Source organism: Anomaloglossus baeobatrachus, chromosome 7 (assembly GCF_048569485.1).
Source record: "Anomaloglossus baeobatrachus isolate aAnoBae1 chromosome 7, aAnoBae1.hap1, whole genome shotgun sequence".
NCBI classification, from domain to species: Eukaryota; Metazoa; Chordata; class Amphibia; order Anura; family Aromobatidae; genus Anomaloglossus; species Anomaloglossus baeobatrachus.
In genome coordinates this window covers 70,669,716-70,697,602 of record NC_134359.1, presented here as the reverse complement: position 1 = coordinate 70,697,602, position 27,887 = coordinate 70,669,716, and the positions used below count along the sequence as shown (strand labels likewise).

The 27,887-nt window shown below is 49.8% G+C and overlaps 1 protein-coding gene across 1 annotated transcript in view; it reads left to right on the top strand.

Annotated features, from left to right (window-relative positions):
- Positions 1–27,887, top strand: part of CWC22 (CWC22 spliceosome associated protein) — a 220,920-nt gene that overhangs the window by 74,285 nt on the left and 118,748 nt on the right. The window contains exons 8-10 of the mRNA XM_075318892.1: positions 9,556–9,691; positions 22,313–22,519; positions 27,581–27,643. Of these exons, the coding sequence (XP_075175007.1) occupies positions 9,556–9,691; positions 22,313–22,519; positions 27,581–27,643 (406 nt within the window). The remainder of the gene's footprint in view (positions 1–9,555; positions 9,692–22,312; positions 22,520–27,580; positions 27,644–27,887) is intronic.

The window sequence follows — 27,887 nt, the reverse complement described above, 5'->3', positions numbered from 1 at the left end:
AGGCTAGTTTCACACTTGCGTTGGACAGGATCCGTAGCATTGCGTTGTGTGACGCATGCAACGGATGCGTTGCATATAGTGGCACAACGCAATTCTACGGATCGTACAAAATAACGGAAAGCTTTTTTTTTTTCTTCTTACAGTTTACCGGCAGCCGACTATTGTGAACGATCAGCTGATCACTCTTAATAGCCGGCGGCCGAGCGCTCTCACATGCCGGCGGCCGAGCGCTCAGCTGAGTGCCCAGACATGCCGGCGGCCGAGCGCTCAGCTGGGCGCACAGACATGCCGGCGGCCGAGCGCTCAGCTGGGCGCACAGACATGCCGGCGGCCGAGCGTTCAGCCGAGTGCCCTGACATGCCGGCGGCCGAGCGTTCAGCCGAGTGCCCTGACATGCCGGCGGCCGAGCGCTCAGCTGAGTGCCCTGACATGCCGGCGGCCGAGCGCTCAGCTGGGCGCACAGACATGCCGGCGGCCGAGCGCTCAGCTGGGCGCACAGACATGCCGGCGGCCGAGCGCTCAGCTGGGCGCACAGACATGCCGGCGGCCGAGCGCTCAGCTGGGCGCACAGACATGCCGGCGGCCGAGCGCTCAGCTGGGCGCACAGACATGCCGGCGGCCGAGCGCTCAGCTGAGTGCCCTGACATGCCGGCGGCCGAGCGCTCAGCTGGGCGCACAGACATGCCGGCGGCTGAGCGCTCAGCTGGGCGCCCTGACATGCCGGCGGCCGAGCGCTCAGCTGAACGTTCGGCCACCGAGAAATAAAATAAAGTTTGTGATAAAAAAAAAAAAAAAAAAGAGCATGCGCAGTGAAAAATAAAGGTTTCCGCTGCTCAAAAAAAGTTACATGCAGCGTTCCATCCGCCCGACGCTCACTGACGGTCAGCGTCAAAACAACTGATGCGCTGCGGGGCGGATGCAATTCAAGACCATCCGTTGCTATCCGTAGCTAATAGAAGTCTATGAGGAATATAACGGTTTCCTGTAACGGTTACCGTAATTCCTCAAGGCTTCGGATAGCAACGGATCCCGTCCAACGCAAGTGTGAAACTAGCCTGAGTTGTAGTTTTCAATGACACAATTCATTTTACCATATCCTGTATAAGAATATGGGTATTTAAAACAGTGACAAAAAACTCTCCCCATTAGTCCTCCATGGTTTTTGGAGTTTTGTGTTTACGGCATTCATTATTCTGTAATGCTGACCGGACTACATGATACTGCCAGGTCCATACGATTACATTGATATATATCTATTTCTTTGTCGCTCCATTGGGAGACCCAGACAATTGGGTGTATAGGCTATGCCTCCGGAGGCCGCACAAAGTATTACACTTAAAAGTGTTAAGCCCCTCCCCTTCTGCCTATACACCCCCGTCCTCCCACGGGCTCCTCAGTTTTTTGCTTTGTGCGAAGGAGGTCAGACACGAACGCACAGCTCCACAGATTGGTCAGCAGCAGCTGCTGACTATATCGGATGGAAGAAAAGTGGGCCCATATAGGGCCCCCAGCATGCTCCCTTCTTAAGTTAAGGTTGAGGTATCCATTGCGGGTACGGAGGCTGGAGCCCACATGCTGCTTTCCTTCCCCATCCCCCTCAGGGCTCTGGTGAAGTGGGATCCTATCGGTCTCCAGGCACTGAGACCGTGCTTCATCCACAACTCCTGGGAGACTGCTGGATAGGAGCCGGGTATCGTTCAGGGACATGGCCCTGCTACTTGGAGGTACTCTGTGTCCCCGTGGGGACCGCGCACAGCAACACTCCAGCATTGCTGGGTGTGCTAGTGCACCGGGGACCGCGGCGCTGACCGGGTTAACATGTGCCATTACACACTCAGCGCTGCTGAGTGTGTTTATGTATAGGGACTGCCGCACTAACCGCCGCTGCCAGGGAAACACTGCGGCGCGGCTGGGACTTGTAGTGCGCCGGGGACTTTCGCGCCGGCCGCGCTTTTACGGCGGCCGCGTTTATTACTAGAGTCCCCGGCTTTTTGCGGCCTAGTTTCCTTTCCTCCCGCCCACAGCCCTGACAGGCAGGGGAAGGGCGGGACGCTGCACAGAACGAGCAGCACTGAGGGCTGGAGCATGCTTTGCATACTCCACTCCCCTCACTGTGCACAGTGCAGGCACCAGCTCCCGCACTTTCTGAGCCACGCCCACGGCTCCCACCTCTCCTCAGGACGCCGGCAGCCATTCCTGTCAGCTCCTTGGACGCTACAGAGGGGGACAAAGTCTGGGAGACTCAGGCAGGGACTCTGGTGGCCTCACAACCGCTTTAAGCGGGTGGTAAGCAGCACCTGTGGTGCTAGCCCCATTGTGCAGTAGTGTAACATTATATGTTTATGGTATACATATTTTACACTGTATGGTGCACAGTTGATTTCTGGCTATATACCCTATTGTGTTACTCAGGGAAGATAATAGCATGGCGCCCACGAAAGGCAGGGGGGCCAAAACACAGGCTTATTATGCTGCCTGCGTCGCATGTATGACCCCGCTACCGGCAGGTTCCACTGACCCTCATTGTGTGCACTGTTCGGCCCCTGTGGCACTTACTCAGCTAGAGCCTCTGCTAAGGGGGGCCCAGGGGGAGCCACCTGCTGACACTGTTCAGGTGACGGGGACAGAGTTTGCAAAACTCTCTGAGACTATGGCTAAGATACTAGAAGCCTTGCAGTCCAGGCCGGTATCTCAGCACAGGGACTCTGTTGAATCTTTGTCCCCTGGCCCACCTCAGTTGGACCAACAATGTCCTCCTGGGGTGTCTCATGGATCCCAGGCTGAGGGTTCTGACACAGACCCCGGCCCCAGACCGACTAAGCGAGCTCGCTTGACAATTCCCTTGACATCCTCATATTGTTCAGGGTCTCAGCGGGGGGAATCTCTAGTTGATGATGCGGACACAGCTGATCAGGATTCTGATCCTGAGGCCGCTCTCAATCTTGATACTCCGGACGGGGACGCCATAGTGAACGACCTTATTGCGTCCATCAATCGTATGTTGGATATTTCTCCCTCAGCTCCTCCGGTGGAGGAGTCAGCTTCACAGCAGGAGAAATTCCGTTTCAGGTTTCCCAATCGTACACTGAGTATGTTTCTGGACCACTCTGATTTCAGAGAGGCAGTCCAGAATCACCATGCTTGTCCAGATAGGCGTTTTTCTAAGCGCCTTAAGGATACACATTATCCCTTTCCCCCTGACGTGGTCAAAAGTTGGGCTCAGTGTCCCAAAGTGGATCCTCCAATCTCCAGACTGGCAGCTAGATCCATACTTGCAGTGGAAGACGGGGCTTCACTCAAAGATGCCACTGACAGGCAGATGGAGCTCTGGTTGAAATCCATCTATGAAGCTATCGGCGCTTCTTTTGCCCCAGCATTCGCAGCCGTATGGGCGCTGCAAGCTATCTCAGCAGGTCAAGCGCAAATCGACGCAGCCACACGCACGTCCGCGCCACAGGTGGCGTCCATAACCACACAGACTTCGGCATTTGCGTCTTACGCTATTAATGCTGTTCTGGACTCTGCGAGCCGTACGGCGGTTGCAGCCGCCAATTCGGTGGTACTCCGCAGGGCCTTGTGGCTACGGGAATGGAAGGCAGATTCTGTTTCCAAAAAGCGCTTAACCAGTTTGCCAATTTCTGCCAACCGATTGTTTGGCGAGCGTTTGGATGAAATCATCAAACAATCCAAGGGAAAGGATACATCCTTACCCCAGCCCAAACCGAAAATACCCCAACAGAGGAGGGGGCAGTCGAGGTTTCGGTCCTTTCGGGGCGCGGGCAGGTCCCAATTCTCCTCGTCCACAAGGCCTCAGAAAGATCAAAGGAACTCTGATGCATGGCGGTCTAAGTCACGTCCTAAAAAGGCCACCGGAGGTGCCGCTACCAAAGCGGCTTCCTCATGACTTTCGGCCTCCCCACTCCGCATCTTCGGTCGGTGGCAGGCTCTCCCGCTTTTGCGACACCTGGCTGCCACGGGTAAAAGACCGTTGGGTGAGAGACATTCTGTCTCACGGTTACAAGATAGAGTTCACCTCTCGTCCCCCGACTCGATTCTTCAGGTCATCCCCGCCTCCCGAGCGAGCCGAGGCTCTTCTGCAGGCGCTGGGCACTCTGAAGGCAGAAGGAGTGGTGGTCCCTGTTCCTATTCAGCAACAGGGTCACGGTTTTTACTCCAACTTGTTTGTGGTCCCAAAGAAGGACGGGTCTTTCCGTCCTGTCCTGGACCTGAAACTTCTCAACAAACACGTAAAGACCAGGCGGTTCCGGATGGAATCCCTCCGCTCCGTCATCGCCTCAGTGTCCCAAGGAGATTTCCTTGCATCGATCGATATCAAGGATGCATATCTCCACGTACCGATTGCTCCAGAGCACCAGCGCTTCTTGCGCTTCGCCATAGAAAACGAACACCTGCAGTTCGTGGCACTGCCGTTCGGCCTGGCAACAGCCCCACGGGTTTTCACCAAGGTTATGGCTACTGTAGTAGCGGTCCTCCACTCTCAGGGTCACTCGGTGATCCCGTACTTGGACGATCTGTTGATCAAGGCACCCTCTCTAGAGGCATGCCAACACAGCCTCGACGCTACCCTGGAGACTCTCCAGAGTTTCGGGTGGATCATCAATTTTCCAAAGTCAAATCTGACACCGGCCCAATCGCTGACATATCTTGGCATGGAGTTTCATACCCTCTCAGCGATAGTGAAGCTTCCACTGATCAAGCAGCGGTCACTACAGACAGGGGTACAATCTCTCCTTCAAGGCCAGTCACACCCCTTGAGGCGCCTCATGCACTTCCTGGGGAAGATGGTGGCAGCAATGGAGGCAGTTCCGTTCGCGCAGTTTCACCTGCGTCCACTTCAATGGGACATCCTACGCAAATGGGACAGGAAGCCGACGTCCCTCGACAGGAACGTCTCCCTCTCTCAGGCGACCAAAGCTTCCCTTCGGTGGTGGCTTCTTCCCACTTCATTATCGAAGGGGAAATCCTTCCTACCCCCATCCTGGGAGGTGGTCACGACGGACGCGAGTCTGTCAGGGTGGGGAGCGGTTTTTCTCCACCACAGGGCTCAGGGTACGTGGACCCAGCAAGAGTCCTCGCTTCAGATCAATGTTCTGGAAATACGGGCAGTGTATCTTGCCCTGAAGGCGTTCCAGCAGTGGCTGGAAGGCAAGCAGATCAGAATTCAGTCGGACAATTCCACAGCGGTGGCATACATCAATCACCAAGGCGGCACACGCAGTCGGCAAGCCTTCCAGGAAGTCCGGCGGATTTTGATGTGGGTGGAAGCCACGGCCTCCACCATCTCTGCAGTTCACATCCCAGGCGTGGAAAACTGGGAAGCAGACTATCTCAGTCGCCAGGGCATGGACGCAGGGGAATGGTCCCTTCACCCGGACGTGTTTCAGGAGATCTGTTGCCGCTGGGGGGTGCCGGACGTCGACCTCATGGCGTCCCGGCACAACAACAAGGTACCGGTGTTCATGGCACGGTCTCAAGATCCCAGAGCTCTGGCGGCAGACGCCTTAGTTCAGGATTGGTCGCAGTTTTAGCTCCCTTATGTGTTTCCTCCGCTGGCACTGTTGCCCAGAGTGTTACGCAAGATCAGGGCCGACTGCCGCCGCGTCATCCTCGTCGCTCCAGACTGGCCGAGGCGGTCGTGGTACCCGGATCTGTGGCATCTCACGGTCGGCCAACCGTGGGCACTACCAGACCGACCAGACTTGCTATCTCAAGGGCCGTTTTTCCATCTGAATTCTGCGGCCCTCAACCTGACTGTGTGGCCATTGAGTCCTGGATCCTAGCGTCTTCAGGGTTATCTCAAGACGTCATTGCCACTATGAGACAGGCTAGGAAACCAACGTCCGCCAAGATCTACCACAGGACGTGGAAAATTTTCCTGTCGTGGTGCTCTGCTCAGGGTTTTTCTCCCTGGCCTTTTGCCTTGCCCACTTTTCTGTCCTTCCTTCAATCTGGACTGGAAAAGGGTTTGTCGCTCGGCTCCCTTAAGGGACAAGTCTCAGCGCTCTCTGTGTTTTTCCAGAAGCGCCTAGCCAGACTTCCACAGGTACGCACGTTCCTGCAGGGGGTTTGTCATATCGTTCCTCTTTACAAGCGGCCGTTAGAACCCTGGGATCTGAACAGGGTGCTGCTGGTTCTTCAGAAACCACCATTCGAGCCAATGAGAGATATTTCTCTCTCACGCCTTTCGCAGAAAGTGGTTTTTCTAGTAGCAGTCACTTCACTTCGGAGAGTGTCTGAGCTAGCAGCGCTGTCATGCAAAGCCCCTTTCCTGGTTTTTCACCAGGACAAGGTGGTTCTGCGTCCGGTTCCGGAATTTCTCCCTAAGGTGGTATCCCCCTTTCATCTCAATCAGGATATCTCCTTACCTTCTTTTTGTCCTCATCCAGTTCACCAATGTGAAAAGGATTTGCACTTGTTAGATCTGGTGAGAGCACTCAGATTCTACATTTCTCGTACGGCGCCCCTGCGCCGCTCGGATGCACTCCTTGTCCTTGTCGCTGGCCAGCGTAAAGGGTCACAGGCTTCCAAATCAACCTTGGCTCGGTGGATCAAGGAGCCAATTCTCGAAGCCTACCGTTCGGCTGGGCTTCCGGTTCCCTCAGGGCTGAAGGCCCATTCTACCAGAGCCGTGGGCGCGTCCTGGGCTTTGAGGCACCAGGCTACGGCTCAGCAGGTGTGTCAGGCGGCTACCTGGTCGAGCCTGCACACTTTCACGAAACACTATCAGGTGCATACCTATGCTTCGGCGGATGCCAGCCTAGGTAGACGAGTCCTTCAGGCGGCGGTTGCCCACCTGTAGGAAGAGGCCGTTTTACGGCTCTCTTACAAGGTATTATTTTACCCACCCAGGGACTGCTTTTGGACGTCCCAATTGTCTGGGTCTCCCAATGGAGCGACAAAGAAGAAGGGAATTTTGTTTACTTACCGTAAATTCCTTTTCTTCTAGCTCCAATTGGGAGACCCAGCGCCCGCCCCTGTTTTTTTGTGTACACATGTTGTTCATGTTGAATGGTTTCAGTTCTCCGATATTCCTTCGGATTGAAGTTACTTTAAACCAGTTTTTAATTCTTTTTCCTCCTTCTTGCTTTTGCACCAAAACTGAGGAGCCCGTGGGAGCACGGGGGGTGTATAGGCAGAAGGGGAGGGGCTTAACACTTTTAAGTGTAATACTTTGTGCGGCCTCCGGAGGCATAGCCTATACACCCAATTGTCTGGGTCTCCCAATTGGAGCTAGAAGAAAAGGAATTTACGGTAAGTAAACAAAATTCCCTTCTTTCTGAGAGTCATAGCTTTTTCTTATACTATATACTGCAATACTACTAGACTTCACAGGAGAATTAAGATGGCAGCATTCGAGGGAGCCTTCAGCAGGCCTCCAGCTACCATAATAACCCATAATCTTTCCGCCTCCCAGTCACTGTTGCATTGTCACTACTGATACAGACAGATGCTGGCTGTGTAACACAGCCAATGTCTGCCAGGTATGGAGCGGGCGCAGCTCATGAGCCTGCTCCCTATATATCCCACACACAACCTGTGATGAAAATGTATGTCGCAGGTCATTAAGGGGTTATTAGGCCTGTTATTTTATTTGGCATTATTTTGCTTATTTTAACTTTCTCTACTTTGATTCAAATATTTGGAAAATTTGGGTAAATTGTAAAGAATTTTTAATGTGTAGTAAGAATGAAGTGGTATCCAGTCCTGGAGACTAATGGAAGATCAACTACTAGTCTACAGAGCCGCAATAATCCAGGGAAGAAGCTTTTTGTATCTTGATTTCTGTATATTGGCATCTTTCATAAAATAATGTGTTTCTGGGAACTAAGGAACTAAGGTTCACTTTATCAAGTTTTTATGAAAGATACTAAAAAAACGAATGAAAAATACAAGTTTCCACTTTCACTGATTGTGACTCGTTCTTTCGTCGCTCTTCAGGACTGATTATCCCATCCTCTGTATCGTGTATGCCTGGCAAGATTCACGCTTTGAGTACTGTCAGTGTTATCCATAAATTTGCCAATACGATGTTGATTAGCGTTGTGCCTGTTGTAGCACAACTTAAGGTGAGCTGGTATTTATTAAGAAGTAACCCTTTTTTTTTTTTTTACCATTGATCAGCCTTTGCAATGTTGTGAATTTTTGATGTACTATCCATTATCTTATTTTGATTTCTTCTCGTTCAAGCATAATATTAAAAGTGCTGTTTTAGCTGCTTTGTTCATGCTCCATTGCATGCTGCTTTGATCTGCTGCTGTAGCAAGGTTTTCCAACACTGTTCACAAGCACTTCTTTTTGTGAGCAGGCGGGAGGGGAGCAGAGAAGCTCACACAACAGAGTGTCTGTAAATAGTGTTTGGGCTATATCCATACTATAGCATCCATGTAAATCAGCTTGTAAAAGAGCATGAGCTAAGCAGGATAAATAGCACTTTCAGTATGGTGTTTTTAAAGGGGACCTGTCAGGTGCAATATGCACCCAGAATCATGACCTTAATGTCCCTGTATCTAGTAGCATACATAAAGAGATCTTTAGAAAAAGTATTTGTCAAGATCCTTTATGATATGCTAATGAGCGCACATGGACTAGTCGCAAGGGCGTTCTATTTCTTGACTAGTTCGCCGGCACTTCTGGTCATGCGCTCTAGACCTCTCTGAAGACAGAATGCATACACCTGGCTACCTAGCTTCATAGTGCGTATGACCAGAATTGCGGGGACATGCTAAGAGGGCGGACTAGTTGGGGGTTATAACACCCTTGTGACTAGTCCCTCATTTGCATATAATAAAGGATCTTCAGAAATACTTTTTCTACAGATCTCTTTATCTATGCTACTAGATACAGGGACAGTTAGGCAGGGATTAGCAATATGCACCCAGAACTGCTTGTGGTTCTGATTGAATATTGTGCCTGACAGGTTCCCTTTAAAAAAGAAGATAGCAAAATAAAGTAATGGAATATATTACAAAGATTCATAAGTTTTCAAAGGCTTAAGAAGTAAGAAAATGTTTTTTCACATTTTAAGAAATTGCCAATGATTTTTTTTACATGTTATCAATGGCCACCGCACAGCCGCCTCTCTGCTAAATACCATGTCAATGTGCAGTTTTCCAACAAATCGGGTGTTTTTTGGAATTACACTACAGTTGTAATTACAGAATCATTGCCCATTACCAATTTGAAAAATCTGCTATTTTGCTTTACAACCAGCCATGGTGGTGAGACCTCTATTTGTATACACACCTTACCAGATAGTCATTCCAAGATGGACCATTATTTTTTTTTTTTTATTTTTTTTTTACCTATGTACTAAAGCTTTGAAGTTGAATTTTCCAATTTTTCCTGTAATAGTATTTTGCTCCACCCCCCGCACCCCCTGTACTGAATGATAAATGCGTGGTGTTTAGATCTCTATCACCAGAGTGTGATTTATGATGATTGCTGTTGAGAAGTGGTCTTTTTTGCATAAGTGAACACATTTCTCTGTTTGCTCTCTTCATTGCATTTCTCTGTTTGCTCTCTTCATTGCTTCAGGCCCACGAGGTGCTGGCGCTGGAAATGCTGACTTTGCTGCTGGAGAGACCTACAGATGACAGCGTTGAAGTTTCTATTGGTTTTTTAAAGGAAAGCGGTCTTAAGCTCACGCAAGTAACACCCAGAGGTATAAATGGTAAGTGTCTGCTGTGCGGTCTCTTTACTTTCTGTGGGCACTTTACTTTGCTCATTAACTTTAATGGTTGGAAAGAAGTGACCCTTAGCCCCAACATGGAGCTGCGTCTCTTCACTGTGAATATCCAGCGTGAGAGTTGTTGAGTACATTATGGCTAAAAGACTTTTATAAAGAAAGCTACTGATATATAGTACAGACCAAAAGTTTGGACACACCTCATATCTAGAACAACTGTTAAGAGGAGACTTTGTGCATCACGCCTTCATGGTAAAATAGCTGCTAGGAAACCACTGCTAAGGGCAGGCAACAAGCAGAAGAGACTTGTTTGGGCTAAAGAACACAAAGAATGGACATTAGACCAGTGGAAATCTGTGCTTTGGTCTGATGAGTCCAAATTTGAGATCTTTGGATCCAACCACCGTGTCTTTGTAGAAAAGGTGAACGGATGGACTCTACATGGCTGGTTCCCACCGTGAAGCATGGAGGAGGAGGTGTGATGGTGTGGGGGTGCTTTGCTGGTGACACTGTTGGGGATTTATTCAAAATTGAAGGCATACAGAACCAGCATGGCTACCACAGCATCTTGCAGTGGCGTGCTATTCCATCCGGTTTGCGTTTAGTTGGACCATCATTTATTTTTCAACAGGACAATGACCCCAAACACACCTCCAGGCTGTTCAAGGGCTATTTGACTAAGAAGGAGAGTGATGGGGTGCTACGCCAGATGACCTGGTCTCTACAGTTACCAGACCTGAACCCAATCGAGATGGTTTGGGGTGAGCTGGACCGCAGAGTGAAGGCAAAAGGGCCAACAAGTGCCAAGCATCTCTGGGAACTCCTTCAAGACTGTTGGAAAACCATTTCCGGTGACGACCTCTTGAAGCTCATCAATAGAATGCCAAGAGTGTGCAAAGTAGTAATCAAAGCAAAAGGTGGATACTTTGAAGAACCTAGAATATAAGATATTTTCAGTTGTTTCACACTTTAAGTATTTCATTCCACATGTTTTCATTCATAGTTTTGATGCCTTCAATGTGAATCCACAATTTTCAGAGTCCTGAAAATAAAGAAAACTGTTTGAATGAGGAGGTGTGTCCAAACTTTTGGTCTGTACTGTATATCATCCACGGCAAACTCTTTTCATACATACACCACCATGTATCTTACAAAAATGTTATGATCTGTTTTTATGTACTTGAAGATTAGAAATTGTAATTTCTTTGTCGCTCCATTGGGAGACCCAGACAATTGGGTGTATAGCTTCTGCCTCCGGAGGCCACACAAAGTATTACACTTTAAAAAGTGTAACCCCTCCCCTCTGCCTATACACCCTCCCGTGGATCACGGGCTCCTCAGTTTTATGCTTTGTGTGGAAGGAGGCACACATCCACTCATGCATTCTCATATTAGTTATATCGGTTGGAAGATAAGAGGGCCCTCACGGGGCCCCCGGCATGTTCCCTTCTCACCCCACTACGTCGGCGGTGCTGTTAAGGTTGAGGTACCCATTGCGGGTACAAAGGCCGGAGCCTCATGCCGTCTCCTTCACCATCCCTTAAGCGGCTCTGGGAGAAGTGGGATCCTGAGCGGTCATCCATTTACTGGGACCGTGCTCCCTCCGCAGCCCCTGTGGGAATCTACCGGACAGGAGTCTATTCATCCTCAGGGACCGGGCCCTGCATCTCTAAGGTACTCTGTGTCCCCATGGGGACTGTGCAGGGAGCGCCTTCCTCCCGGACGCTGCAGCAGCTGCTGATTTGAGCCGACCGCACCTGCTTGTCGGCCGCGGTCTTAAATTTAGTCCCCGGCTTCATCGCGGCCTAGTAGCAAAAATCCCGCCCCCGGGCCTGCCTGTCAGGGGTAAGGGCGGGACTGCCGACCTGACGTCGGATGTGAGGGCCGGAGCATCCTGTATGTTTCCTCCCCCCTCACTGATCACTGTGGGGACCCCAGATTCCCGCACTTTTCTAGCGCCGCCCACGCCTCCACTCCTCCCCTGAGAGCTCCGGCAGCCATTTTTTGGCATTCTGCCGGTGGAGGATTATCAGGAAAGAGCTCTGCAGCTCTGGGAGACCTAAGGCAGGGAATCTGGAGGACACACACTCCGCTTTTTAGCGGTCGGTAAGCCACACCGATCACCCGGTGCTGGTCCCCCTAGGGTGCCGGAATAGATACGTATTTATATATATATATTCTGTTCGGTCGGGCTGTATACCCTTTCCCATATACCCTCAGTGATCACTCTCCTAGGAGACAACAGCATGTTGTCCACAAGGAGCAAAGGTGCTAAGGCACAGGGTTTTTTTGCGGCCTGTACCTTTTGTGGGGCTATGTTACCTGCGGGTTCCACCTACCCTCACTGTGAGCAATGCTCGACCCCTGTTTCGCTTGCTCAGCCGGAGCCTTGGACACTGGTGGGCCCCTCGGCTCATGTAGACCCCCCTGCTCCCCCTGACCAGGCTGCAGGGACAGAATTCGCCTCTTTGGCTGAGAAACTCTCTGAATCACTTTCACAATCCATGGCTCAGTCTATGGACAAATGGTCTTCTAAGCTGCTAGAAGCTTTGCAGTCCAGACCGGTCCTTACACAGGCCCTGGCCCCTGTTAGATCGTCGCCTCCAGGCCCCTCTCGGTCCGCGCCGCAGCGCGCTCCCAGGTTGGGCCCTAGGTCTCACGTGGAGGACTCCTGCCCGGACCACAGTCCTAGTCAGGCTAAGCGGGCTCGCTGGGAATCTTCCCCGACTTCTTCACGCTGCTCGGGTTCCCAGCTTGAGGACTCTCTGGAGGACGAGGCGGACGTCGCAGCTCAGGGCTCTGACCCTGACGTCGCCCTTAACCTTGATACACCTGAAGGGGACGCCTTAGTGAATGATCTTATCTCGTCCATCAACCAGGTGTTGGATCTCTCTCCCCCGCCTCCTACTGTAGAGGAGTCGGCGTCTCAGCAGGAGAAACACCAGTTTAGGTTCCCCAAACATACACGTAGTGCGTTTTTCGATCACTCTAATTTCAGAGATGCTGTCCAGAAGCCCAGAGCGGTCCCGGACAAGCGCTTTACTAAGCGCCTCACTGACACACGTTACCCCTTCCCCTCTGACGTAGTTAAGGGTTGGGCTCAATGTCCCAAGGTGGATCCTCCAGTCTCTAGGCTGGCGGCTAGATCTGTGGTATCGGTTGCAGATGGCTCATCACTAAAAGATGCCACTGACAGGCAGATAGAGCTCCTGGTGAAATCCATCTATGAAGCCACGGGCACGTCTTTTGCCCCGGCCTTTGCAGCCGTGTGGGCACTCCAAGCTATCTCAGCTTGTCTAGCTGAGATTAATGCGGTCACACGTAATTCTGCTCCGCAGGTTGCGTCTTTGACTTCTTAAGCGTCAGCTTTTTCTTCCTACGCCATGAACGCAGTCCTAGACTCTGCTAGCCGTACAGCGGTGGCATCCGCTAATTCTGTGGCAGTCCGCAGGGCCATGTGGCTGCGCGAATGGAAGGCAGACTCGGCCTCCAAGAGGTTCTTAACCGGTTTGCCGTTTTCTGGCGACCGCTTGTTTGGCGAATGATTGGATGAGATTCCAAGGGAAAGGACTCCTCCTTACCCCAGTCCAAACCTAAGAGACCTCAGCAACGAAAAATACAATCAAGGTTTCGGTCCTTTCGTCCCTCCGCCAAGCCCCAATCCTCTTCGTCCAGCAGGCCGGAGAAAGGCCAGAGGAACTCCTATGCGTGGCGGTCCAAGTCACGCCCCCAAAAGGCCGCAGGAGGCACTGCCTCCAAGGCGGCCTCCTCATGACCCTCGGCATCCCCGGGCCGCATCCTCGGTCGGTGGCAGGCTCTCCCGCTTTTGCGACACCTGGTGGCCACATGTTCAAGACCGATGGGTGAGAGACATTCTGTCTCACGGTTACAGGATAGAGTTCAGCTCTCGTCCTCCGACTCGTTTCTTCAGAACCTCTCCGCCCCCCGCTCGGGCCGACGCACTTTTTCAGGCAGTGGACGCTCTGAAGACAGAAGGAGTTGTGATCCCCGTTCCCCCTCAGGAACATGGTCGCGGCTTTTACTCCAACTTGTTCGTGGTGCCAAAGAAGGACGGATCATTCCGTCCCGTTCTGGACCTCAAACTACTCAACAGACATGTGAGCACCAGAAGGTTTCGGATGGAATCTCTCCGCTCGGTCATCGCCTCGATGTCACAAGGAGACTTCCTAGCATCGATCGACATCAAGGATGCTTATCTTCACGTGCCGATCGCACCCGAACATCAACGCTTCTTGCGTTTCGCCATCGGGGACGAACACCTTCAGTTCGTGGCATTGCTTTTCGGCCTGGCGACAGCCCCACGGGTGTTCACCAAAGTCATGGCATCCGTCGTGGCGGTCCTACACTCTCAGGGCCACTCGGTGATTCCCTACTTAGACGATCTCCTAGTCAGGGCACCTTCTCGGGTGGCGTGTCAACACAGCCTTACCGTCGCTCTGGCGACTCTCCAGCAGTTCGGGTGGATCATCAACTTCCCAAAATCCAAGTTGACACCGACCCAATCACTGACTTACCTCGGGATGGAGTTTCATACACAGTCAGCGGTAGTCAAGCTACCGCTGGACAAACAGCTTTCTCTGCAGGCAGGGGTGCAATCTCTTCTTCGGGGTCAGTCACACCCCTTGAGGCGCCTCATGCACTTCCTGGGGAAGATGGTGGCAGCAATGGAGGCAGTGCCGTTCGTGCAATTCCATCTGCGGCCACTCCAATGGGACATTCTCCGCAAATGGGACAGGAGGTCGACTTCCCTTGACAGGAACGTCTCTCTTTCCCTTGCAACCAAGACATCTCTTCAGTGGTGGCTCCTTCCCAATTCTCTATCGCAAGGAAAATCCTTCCTACCCCCAACCTGGGCTGTGGTCACCACGGACGCGAGCCTGTCAGGGTGGGGAGCGGTTTTTCTCCACCACAGGGCTCAGGGAACCTGGACTCCGGTAGAGTCTTCCCTTCAGATCAATGTTCTGGAGATAAGGGCAGTGTATCTAGCCCTATTGGCTTTCCATCGGTGGCTGGAGGGCAGACAGATCCGTATCCAGTTGGACAACGCCACTGCCATCGCATACATCAACCACCAGGGCGGCACGCGCAGTCGTCATGCCTTCCAGGAAGTCCGGCGGATTCTGCAGTGGGTGGAAGCCACAGCCTCCACCATCTCCGCAGTTCACATCCCTGGCGTAGAAAACTGGGATGCAGATTTTCTCAGTCCTCAGGGCATGGACGCGGGGGAATGGTCTCTTCACCCAGACGTGTTTCGAGAGATCTGTCGCCGCTGGGGAACGCCGGACGTCGATCTCATGGCGTCACGGCACAACAACAAAGTCCCGACATTCATGGCTCTGTCTCAAGATCACAGAGCTCTGGCGGCGGACGCATTAGTTCAGGATTGGTCGCAGTTTCAACTGCCTTATGTGTTTCCTCCTCTGGCAATGCTGCCCAGAGTGTTACGCAAGATCAGGTCCGACTGCCGTCGCGCCATTCTCGTCGCTCCAGATTGGCCGAGGCGGTCGTGGTACCCGGATCTGTGGCATCTCACGGTGGGTCAACCGTGGGCGCTTCCAGAGCGCCCAGACTTGCTGTCACAAGGGCCGTTTTTCCATCTGAATTCTGTGGCCCTCAACCTGACAGTGTGGCCATTGAGTCCTGGCTCCTAGCGTCTTCAGGGTTATCTCAGGATGTCATTGCCACCATGAGACAGGCCAGGAAACCGACGTCCGCCAAAATCTATTACAGGTCTTGGCAAATCTTCTTATCCTGGTGCTCTGATAATGGTTTTACTCCATGGCCGTTTGCTTTACCCACTTTTTTTTCATTCCTTCAATCCGGAATGGACAAGGGTTTGTCACTCGGCTCTCTCAAGGGACAAGTATCGGCGCTCTCCGTATTTTTTCAAAAGCACCTAGCTAGGCTTCCGCAGGTCCGCACGTTCCTGCAGGGAGTTTGCCACATAGTCCCACCTTACAAGCGTCCGCTGGAACCCTGGGACCTTAACAGGGTGCTAACGGCTCTTCAGAAACCACCTTTCGAGCCGCTGCGGGATGTCTCTTTATCACGTCTTTCGCAGAAGGTGGCCTTCCTAGTGGCAGTTACATCACTCCGAAGAGTGTCGGAGCTTGCAGCGCTGTCTTGCAAAGCCCCCTTCCTGGTCTTTCACCAGGATAAGGTGGTTCTGCGTCCTGTCCCGGAATTTCTCCCTAAGGTGGTATCTCCTTTTCATCTCAATCAGGATATCTCCTTACCTTCATTTTGCCCTAATCCAATTCACCAATGTGAAAAGGATTTGCACTCTTTAGATCTAGTGAGAGCACCCCGACACTATGTGTCTCGCACGGCGCCCCTGCGTCGTTCAGATGCGCTCTTTGTCCTTGTCGCTGGCCAGCGTAAGGGTTCGCAGGCTTCCAAGTCAACCTTGGCTTGGTGGATCAAGGAACCGATTCTTGAAGCCTACCGTTCTTCTGGGCTTCCGCTTCCTTCAGGGCTGAAAGCCCATTCTACCAGAGCCGTGGGTGCGTCCTGGGCATTGCGGCACCGGGCTACGGCTCAGCAGGTGTGTCGGGCAGCTACCTGGTCTAGTCTGCACACTTTCACGAAACACTATCAGGTGCATACCTATGCTTCGGCAGACGCCAGTCTAGGTAGGCGAGTCCTTTAGGTGGCGGTTGCCCACCTGTAAGAGGGGGCCGTTTCGGCTCTTTTTATTGAGGTATTCTTTTACCCACCCAGGGACTGCTTTTGGACGTCCCAATTGTCTGGGTCTCCCAATGTAGCGACAAAGATGAAGGGAATTTTGTTTACTTACCGTCAATTCCTTTTCTTCTAGCTCCTATTGGGAGACCCAGCACCCGCCCCTGTGCCCTTCGGGCTGTTGTTCTTTTGTGTACACATGTTGTTCATGTTGAATTGTTCTTTTGGTTCATGGTTTTCAGTTCTCCGAACATCCTTCGGATTGAATTTACCCTAGACCAATTTATAAGTTTTCTCCTTCCTGCTTTTGCACCAAAACTGAGGAGCCCGTGATCCACGGGAGGGTGTATAGGCAGAGGGGAGGGGTTACACTTTTTAAAGTGTAATACTCTGTGTGGCCTCCGGAGGCAGAAGCTATACACCCAATTGTCTGGGTCTCCCAATAGGAGCTAGAAGAAAAGGAATTTACGGTAAGTAAACAAAATTCCCTTCTTTGTGAATTCTTCTTGTCGGTCATCTGACACCGATTTGAAATATGACATTGGTTTTGATCATGGGACCGTGGCACTTCAGATAATGCACAGCTGGATTAACCCAATTCTCTTGTAACATATTGTTGTATGTTTGAATGGTAATGGGAATCTGTCAGCAGATTTTGTTTCCACATCTGAGAGCAGCATGAAGTAGGCACGGAGACCCTGATTCCAACAATATATCACTTAGATTACTGGGTGCAGCAGTTGTGATACAAGCATAATTTTTAGATTTGGGTCTAGGACACATGGCGAGTAAAATGGTCCAAGTGGATTGCAATAAAAAAATTGCATTCCACTCGGATTAATGTTACTTTGTCAGGCACTTCCCATCTGTGATTTTTTTTTTTCTCAGCCCTAATTGGACCAAGAAAACAATCGCAGCATGCTGCAAGTGTCAGCGAGTCTCAGATCACTCGCACCCATACTCTATGGGTGCGAGTGAAATATCAGACTGCACTCAGCTGACATCTGAGTGCAGTGCGATATACGCACAGGCTGACAATGGAGGAGATGGAGAGATTAGTCCCTCCCTCTCCTCTGCACCTATGATCCAATCGCAGGATCGGATCACAGTCACATGTCACTCAGCTTACGCTCACAGCAAAGCGTGAGCCGAGAGTCATTCGCATATTGCGTCCGATACACTTGCATCAAATGCCATATGCTCATGTGGCCCCAACCTTACAATGCAGCAGAGCTCAGAAAGCTCCCCAGGCTCTCTATGTAATGTCTATAGACATTGAGCTGCTGATCACACAGGTAAGGGGCTTGGTCTGACTAGAGTAGTCCAGGCAATGATAATCCCAGGTGATAAAACCTTCACTATAAGTAAACAACAACACAGAGGGTAATAAATGATTAATTATTAAACTCTATAGTAGAAATATAAAGAAGCAGTCCTGCACTACCTTTTATGCCTGGACAGGTGTAGCATGAGGAGAAAGTCTGCTCATGTACTCCACAAATAGACAGGTTCCGGGTGTGCTGGTCCAGAATACAGAAAATATTAAAGGGAACCTGTCACCACGTTTTTGGCTATAAGCTGCGGCCAAAACCACCGGGCTCTTATATACAGCATTCTAACATGCTGTATATAAGAGCCCAGGCCGGGGGTATAACATAAAAAACACTTTAGGCTACTTTCACACTTGCGTTGAACAGTATCCGTTGCATTGCGTTGTGTAACGGATGCAACGGATGTGTTGCATATAGTGACACAACGGATGCAACGGATGCTGCAAAACAACGCAATTCGTTTTGATTTTTTTTTTTTTTTTTTTCCCGGTTTTACCAGCGGCAGACTATAGTGAACGATCAGCTGATCGTTCCCTGCAGCCGGCCGCTGGGTGATCAGCTGATTGCTCCCAGTAGCCGGCCGCCGGGTGATCAGCTGATCGCTCCCGCCCGCCGGGTGATCAGCTGATCGCTCCCGGCTGCCGGGTGATCAGCTGATCGCTCCCTGCAGCCGGCTGCCGGGTGATCAGCTGATCGCTCCCGGCCGCCGGGTGATCAGCTGATCGCTCCCGGCCGCCGGGTGATCAGCTGATCGCTCCCTGCAGCCGGCCGCCGGGTGATCAGCTGATCGCTCCCTGCAGCCGGCCGCCGGGTGATCAGCTGATCGCTCCCTGCAGCCGGCTGCCGGGTGATCAGCTGATCGCTCCCGGCCGCCGGGTGATCAGCTGATCGCTCCCTGCAGCCGGCTGCCGGGTGATCAGCTGATCGCTCCCGGCCGCCGGGTGATCAGCTGATCGCTCCCTGCAGCCGGCCGCCGGGTGATCAGCTGATCGCTGTCACTTGCCGGCGCCCGGGCATGCCGGCGGGCGGGCGCTCAGCTGAGCGCTGTGACTTGCCGGCGCCCGGGCATGCTGGTGGCCGGTCATTCAGCTGAGCGCTGTCGCTTGCCGACGGCCGGGCGCTCAGCTGAACGTTCGGCCACCGCGAGCCAAAATAAAGTTTGATTTAAAAAAAAAAAAAAAAAAAAAAGAGCATGCGCAGTGAAATCCAGAGGATTCCGCTGCTCAAAATAACGTTACATGCTGCGTTCCTCCCGCTGGGCGGAAGCAACGGAGCGTCGCCCAGCGGAAGCAACGCAGCTCCTTTTGGTACAATCCGTCAACCATACAAGTCTATGGGAAACAGCGGAATCCGTTAACGGATTCCGCTGTTTCCCAAAAGGGCGGATTGTAACGGAAGGAAAATAACGCAAGTGTGAAAGTACCCTTATAATACTTACCGAACGGTCGCGTGATTGGCCTTATTGGTGTCTCCGTTGTCCGGTGCCGGCGTCTCCTCTTTTGTCCATCTTTGTGCTCCTTCTTCTCTAGCCGTGGTGCGACGTCATCCACACTCGCCGGCATTCAGGTCCTGAGCAGGGCAGATCAAAGTATTGTAGTGCGCCTGCGCGGGACTGGCGAATGTGTATGACGTAGACGCGTCATGTACCCAGGCTTCAGAAAGATGATGAAGACGGCCGAAAGAGGAGGTCCCGGCACTGGACAACGGAGACGCCCATAAGGCCGTTAGGTAAATATTATAAAGTGTTTTTTATGTTATACCTCCGGCCTGGGCTCTGATATACAGCATGTTAGAATGCTGTATATAAGAGCACGGTGGTGGTGGCCGCAGCTTATAGGCCAAAAAAGTGGTGACAGGTTCTCTTTAAGTTTCTCACAGACGATGGCCGTTTCGCGTCTGATTACGCTTCAACGGGTCCATGACATCAGACGCGAAAAGGCCATCATCTGTGAGAAGGCCTGTACCCAGCTCTCCACTACCACTGTTTAACCCTGTTTTTTGCACACAATAAAAAAGCTTCCGGTATCAAGTGGAGAATGCGGTCTTTTTCTTCTTCCTTGGACTTAATGTTGAATTCTTTGAGTCAGCCTCTATCTCCTATTATCTTCAGATTACATAGCAAAAACCTGCTGACAGATTTCCTTTAAGGGGGTTGTCCCCAAGACTAAAAATGTGTGACTACTCTCTTACTTTACTGCTTTCAGAGAGAACGCCTCCCCTGACCACAGATTGTGTCTCGTATTGCAAGTCAGCCCCCATGAAGGGAATACAGCTGAGCTGCAATACTATACACCACCCTTGGTAAGAGGTGGCGCTGTTTCTGAAAGTTAACATTCATGTTTATTTAATCCTACACAAGCCCTTTTAAGCATTCCTACAGTAAAAATTTGATGCTTGTGTACAATATTTAATTTTAGGACTCAACCAGTTTTTCCTGCAGACCTCTTCTTCCCTGTTTAGGAAATGATCTTGTGTTTCAGATATAGTGTTACCTGATCAGTGGTCACTGTTTCTATAAGGCTGGTTTCACACATTCGTTTTTCGCCGTCAGGCACAATCTGGCGAAATGTGGATAAAACTGATCCGGCGCCGGATCAGTTTTATTCCCTATTGACTTGTGTTAGAGCCGGATTGTGCCGGATGGCCTTGCGTTGCTTGTGGTGTCCGCCGGATCCAGCGAAATTTCTTCGCCCGGCTGCCGGAAAGGACGCAGCATGCAGTGTTTTTTGTCTCCGGCAAAAAACCGGACCACGCCGAATCCGGCATGTTGTATAATGGAAGCCTATGGGCGCCGGATCCGTCGTCATCCAGCATATGACGAAATCCAACGATGGATCAGTTTTTTTAACTGAGCGTGCTCAGTATCACAACGAATCCGTCAAAAAACAGAAGGAACGCATGGAAAAAAACTGATGAGACGGATCCGTTTTTTTGCCGGATCCGTCGCATCAGTTTTTACACCGGATCGTGCCGGACTCCGAAAAACGGATATGTGAAACCAGCCTAAGCTTCTTAGCTCACAATACACTTGTCACTGGGCCCCTATTTCCTACACACTGCATGAATTGGTGCAGACACTGAAGTGATCACAGGACAATACATTGCAGAGGCTGCTGTGATCACAGGCCAATACATTGCAGAGGCTGCAGTGATCACAGGCCAATACATTTCAGAGGCTGCTGTGATCACAGGCCAATACATTGCAGAGGCTGCTGTGATCACAGGCCAATACATTGCAGAGGCTGCTGTGATCACAGGCCAATACATTGCAGAGGCTGCTGTGATCACAGGCCAATACATTGCAGAGGCTGCTGTGATCACAGGCCAATACATTGCAGAGGCTGCTGTGATCACAGGCCAATACATTGCAGAGGCTGCTGTGATCACAGGCCAATACATTGCAGAGGCTGCTGTGATCACAGGCCAATACATTGCAGAGGCTGCTGTGATCACAGGCCAATACATTGCAGAGGCTGCTGTGATCACAGGCCAATACATTGCAGAGGCTGCTGTGATCACAGGCCAATACATTGCAGAGGCTGCTGTGATCACAGGCCAATACATTGCAGAGGCTGCTGTGATCACAGGCCAATACATTGCAGAGGCTGCTGTGATCACAGGCCAATACATTGCAGAGGCTGCTGTGATCACAGGCCAATACATTGCAGAGGCTGCTGTGATCACAGGAAAATACATTGCAGAGGCTGCTGTGATCACAGGAGAATACATTGCAGAGGCTGCTGTGATCACAGGACAATACATTCCAGAGGCTGCTGTGATCACAGGACAATACATTGCAGAGGCTGCTGTGATCACAGGACAATACATTGCAGAGGCTGCTGTGATCACAGGACAATACATTGCAGAGGCTGCTGTGATCACAGGAGAATACATTGCAGAGGCTGCTGTGATCACAGGAGAATACATTGCAGAGGCTGCTGTGATCACAGGAGAATACATTGCAGAGGCTGCTGTGATCACAGAATACATTCCAGAGGCTGCTGTGATCACAGGACAATACATTGCAGAGGCTGCTGTGATCACAGGACAATACATTGCAGAAGCTGCTGTGATCACAGGACAATACATTGCAGAGGCTGCTGTGATCACAGGACAATACATTGCAGAGGCTGCTGTGATCACAGGACAATACATTGCAGAGGCTGCTGTGATCACAGGACAATACATTGCAGAGGCTGCTGTGATCACAGGACAATACTTAGCAGGACAAAAGAAATCCAGTTTGTGTAAGATATTCAAGTTATTTTACCTGTATTCCTCTCAACAAGAAGAACCTAAAGATCCATAATAATTTAGGTCTACTTTAACTTTGCACCATATTGTTGTCGCCAAGTTTTCCCTGGTTTCTTTTTTCAACAATGAACCTGCCTTGTGCACCAAGAATATCTCCCGTTTGTCAGGGCTTGTGATTAATCCGAATGGTTAAACCTTTGGGTGCTCTTATGGCTGATGTTAGAGGTTGATACAAAGAGGACATCTCCAAGGTATTATTTTCATTCTGAAAACATGTATTTTCTCTGCTGTTAAATGATGTCTTCTTCCCCCCCTGTAGCTATATTCGAGCGTCTCCGGAACATCCTTCATGAGTCGGAAATAGACAAACGTGTCCAGTACATGATTGAAGTCATGTTTGCAGTAAGAAAGGACGGCTTTAAGGATCACCCAGTTATCCCAGAAGGACTGGACCTGGTGGAGGAAGAAGATCAGTTTACACACATGCTTCCACTAGAAGATGATTATAATCCAGAAGATGTCCTTAGTAAGTCCCAGCATTACATACATCACTCCACTGATGAAAGTCGGTGGCAGCTGGAAATTGACTTCCCTGCGAAATGTGTGTTTGCCGCATAAATCAGGATCATTCCGGGGAATAGAGATTTCTCATCCCTGAGCTGTTCCTCTTTATGACAACATTTCTCTTACAACTAAATCTCTGATGCTTTTCTATGTACTTTCTCCATGTCGTAGTCAAAAACCTCCGCAATAAAGTCAGAATGCTGCCATCATTCAATCTTCGGTCTAAACCCTCTTCTGTAAATGTAATGCACTCCCAAAATTTGGCTTTTTCAGTCTCATTTTTATTTCTTTATGAAAAATTCTATCTTTACAGACACTTTACTTGTAATGAGATCTTATTCCTGGCTCAGCAAATTTTACTTTGTGCTTTGAGTACTTTTTTGTTGTATTTGTTCATTTGTGTTGAGCACAATTCTGTTGCTATTAAACTCCATATTTTTTTAATATTTACTTCAATAAAGCACCACTCCATTGTTTTTTTTTGTTTTTTTTTTCAATCTTGGACTGAAACTTTTAAAGGGAACCTGTCACCAATTTTCTACCCTATAAGCTGCAGCCACCACCACCAGGCTCTCATATACAGCGTTCTAACATGCTGTATATAAGAGCCCAGGCGGCTGTGAGAACATAAAAAACACTTTATAATACTTACCTAACGGTTGCGCGGTGGGCCATATGGGCGTCTCCGGTGCCAGCGCCTCCTGTTTCAGCCATCTTCGTCCTTCTTCTGAAGCCTGTGTGCATGACACATCTACATCATACACACTCGCTGGTCCTGCACAGACGCACTACAATACTTTGATCTGCCCTGCTCAGGGCAGATCAAAGTGCGCCTGCTCAGGACCTGAATGTCGGCAAGTGTGGAAGACGTAGGACCCGTCATGCACCGCGGCTAGAGAAGAAGGAGAACAAAGATGGCCGAAGGAGCTGGCACCGGACAACAGAGACGCCCATGTGGCCAACCACGCGACAGTTAGAAAACAATTATAAAGTGTTTTTTATGTTCTCACAGCGGCCTGGGCTCTTATATACAGCATGTTAGAATGCTGTATATAAGAGCCCGGTGGTGGTGGCTGCAGCTTGTACGCCAAAAAGTGGTGACAGGTTCCCTTTAATTGCAGGTCCCTACCTTCCTCCTCCAGTGTCTTCCCTTTCTATCACAGCTGAAGTGCGCCGAAGCTCACTTTTCAATACAAGTCTATGAGAGCCTCTTTCTGGCTCTCGTAGACTTGTATTGAAAGCGTGTGACATAACTTCTGTCAAATCAAAAGTTACGGGAACAAGATGGCACAACGGGACCAAAGCGCCACCAATAAAAGGTGAAAACGTCGGAGGAGGCGCATAGGATTTGGGGAGGGGAGGTTAGACTATAAAAGCACCACTACAGAGGTGGAAAAAATAACAGTGGAGTGGGGCTTTAAATATTTTAATTTCTTTTCTGCCTTCAGTATCAACACATAACTACTCACCTGAGAATACACACCCCCATATACATTACACTTACGTCGGCCGTACAGGACAATATCTGGAGGGGTTACAAATTGCATACAAATTTGCTTTTAAAATCCACAGAAAACATTGATAAGCAGCAGCTTTAAAATCTGGTCAATATCCAGATTCATTTTTTATCCTGCAGCGTGTAGATGAGGTTTGTTAAACTCTCACCCTCTTTGCTGCCGCTATAATATTCTGCGGATGGATAATATGTAGCTTATCTGCAGAATGTGAACATAGACTAATGTTTCTGTATGTTATAGGTTTGTATATTGTGTTGTCATAAGTTTATAGATTGGTAATCCAGTATTACTGGGACCAGGCAGCACAGATGTGACTGCAGAGCCACCACAATATTTGCTTTAACATACTTATGTAAGGCTTATATCCATCTTCTCTCCGGAGAGCAGTGCTCCGCAGCCAGTTTCTCTTAGTTGGTGAATTTGGCTTTGAATGACGACAGTTCAGTCCAGCAGCATCATGTCGCTGGCATGACCGTGCACCCTCGCAGCCTGTGGGTGGGAATTAGACGTGTGCTGTAGAACTACTATACCCATACTAATGCAGATTTTTCTGAGTGCAATCTTTCAAGATACTGGCTGGCCTCTGTATAAAGAGCTTGAAGGGAATCTGTCACCAGGTTTTTGCCACCTAATCTGAAAGTCGCATAATGTAGTGGCAAAGATCCTGATTCCATCAGTGTTTCACTTAATGGGCTGCTTAGTGTAGTTGTAGATTACCATTAAAGGACTACTTGCCGTACTGCTAGGTAGTCCAGCATATTCATGAGCTCTGTATAACTACTAGATCTGCAGCAGAGAAAACATTTATTTTATTAAAATAATGGCAAACAGCTCAGTAAGTGACACATCGCTAGAATCAGGTTCTCTGTCTCTACATTATGCTGCTCTCAGATGGGGGAGCAAAAACCTGGTGACAGATTTGGAGTACCACAGGGATCAGTATTGGGCCCTCTTCTTTTTAATATATTTATTAAAGACCTTGTAGAGGGCACTGAGAATAGAATTTCAATATTTGCAGAGGATACTATTTGCACACTAGGGGACCAACCACCAGGGAAATTTTGGAGCGCAGACGGTAACATAGACAATGAGCTGTAGAGGATTAAACGGGAAGTGTGATATATTAGGGGAGTGCGCGGGAAGTATTTTTTTTTCTTTCAAGGACTATCTAAATATACCCAATCAAGAAGATGGAGTTTAACCCTTCCCTCGATCCAACCTCTACTACCAGCTATCGCCCCATATCACTACTCCCACTTGCCTCAAAACTCCTGGAACAGCATGTCCATGCTGAACTTTCCTCCCACCTCTCCTCTAACGCTCTCTTTGACAACCTACAGTCCGGCTTCCGTCCACATCACTCTACCGAAACTGCCCTGACTAAAATCACAAATGACTTGCTTACTGCCAAAGCGAACAAACACTTCTCTATACTCCTACTCCTAGACCTGTCCTCAGCCTTCGATACCGTTGACCACTCCCTCCTATTACAGACCCTCTCTTCCCTTGGTGTCAGAGATCTTGCCCTCTCTTGGATCTCTTCATACCTCTCAAATCGCACTTTCAGTGTCTCCCACTCTCACACAACCTCTTCATCCCACCATCTCTCTGTTGGCGTCCCTCAAGGCTCTGTCCTAGGACCCCTACTTTTCTCTATCTACACATTTGGCCTAGGACAACTCATAAAGTCCCATGGCTTCCAATACCACCTATATGCCGACGACACCCAGATCTACCTCTCTGGCCCAGATGCCACATCTCTGCTGTCCAAAATCCCGAAATGTCTATCTGCTATATCCTCCTTCTTCTCCTCTCGCTTCCTAAAGCTCAATGTGGCCAAAACTGAACTAATCATCTTTCCTCCGTCTCACCTACACTCTCCACCTGATCTATCTATTACAATAAATAACACCACGCTCTCGCCAGTACCCAAAGTTCGCTGCCTCGGAGTGACCTTTGACTCTGCCTTATCCTTCATACCACACATCCAGTCCCTCACCACCTCCTGCCGTCTTCAACTCAAAAATATTTCCAGAATCCGCCCTTTCCTCAATTTGCAATCTACTAAAATGCTAGTGCATGCCCTCATAATCTCCCGCCTCGACTACTGTAACATCCTCCTCTGTGGCCTCCCTGCCAACACGCTCGCCCCTCTCCAGTCCATCCTTAACTCTGCTGCCCGACTTATCCACCTCTCTCCTCAATACCACCCCGCTTCTCCCCTCTGCATGTCCCTCCACTGGCTTCCAATCTTCCACCGTATCCAATTCAAACTTCTAACACTGACCTACAAAGCTGTGCATAATCTTTCCCCTCCGTACATCTCCGAACTACTCTCCCACTACACTCCAACACGTCACCTCCGGTCCTCCCAAGATCTCCTCCTCTCCTCCTCTCTCATTCGCTCCTCACGCAACCGACTCCAAGACTTCTCCCGAGCATCCCCAGTCTCCTGGAACTCGCTGCCTCAACACGTCAGACTATCCCCTTCCCTTGCAAACTTCAAACGGAACCTGAAAACTCATCTGTTCAGAAATGCCTACAATCTACAATGAACTCGCTGCCGCCCGACCACCGTGCGGAGCTGCCGCCCGACCACCGTGCGGAGCTGCCGCCCGACCACCGTGCGGAGCTGCCGCCCGACCACCGTGCGGAGCCGCCGCCTGACCTACACCCCACCTATTGTCTCCTCCCCATAATCCTATAGAATGTAAGCCCGCAAGGGTAGGGCCCTCTTCCCTCTGTACTAGTCTGTCTACTGTAACTTGTATACGTATTTTGTATGTAACCCCCTTCTCATGTACAGCACCATGGAATTAATGGTGCTCTATAAATAAATAATAATAATAATAATAATAATAATTTACCGTAATTATTATGGTTGTGTCATCACCAGTAACCTCTTTCATATAGTAGGTTTTAGTTCCACCATAATCGGCTGATTTTACCAGGCACTAATATTAATGGCTGCTGATTTTTTTTTGCTGATTTGTTGGGAGGTAACGATGAGATGTATAATATTCATCATACGACTGTAGAATGTTGTATGAAATGTCTATAATGCCCCACGTACACATTAGACAATGCTGATATCATCTGGATTGGCCGACCATGAAATGAGTACGTGGATGTCCCGGCTTTTCCCCTGGCATGTACAGGAGAGAAGGATAAAGCCTGTTGGATTTTCAGTTGCCGATCCTTTGCTCTCCAAGACATAAGTCACTGGCATAGGATTCTGGCAGGAGCTCTGTATTCGGCCGAACTGAGCGCTCCTGTGTATGGGGGGGACAAGAGAGCGCTATCGACAATCTAAACGTGGGTCTTAAGATGCAATTTAATATCGATTGCTTGGGGTCTCGGGTGATGGACCCTTATAGGGCAAAGTTGTTTTTGAGATCTGACCTCTCCCTATAAGACAAGGCAACATAATGATTTTTTTTTTAGATTGCTAACATTTCTTTGGTGTGTATTTAGTATGATAAGTAATTCTCTGAAATTTGTTTCAGATGTCTTCAAGGCGGATCCGAATTTTCTTGAAAACGAGGAGAAGTATAAGACAATTAAAAAAGGTATGAAATAATCTAATAATAAATAGTAATAATCTCAGATCAGTCAATAAAATACACCGGTTGTGTGCAATCATTTCTTTATGAAAAAAAATGAATGATTCAGTGGAATTTCAGTTAACGAGTAACCAAATTCAGCGAGTATTTCACTATACAAGCAAAACTTGCTGTAAATTTGTAGCTCTGTTTACGAGCATGCTTTGCTGTACGAGCAAATACTCACCGCACACACTTCCGGTTCCGTACG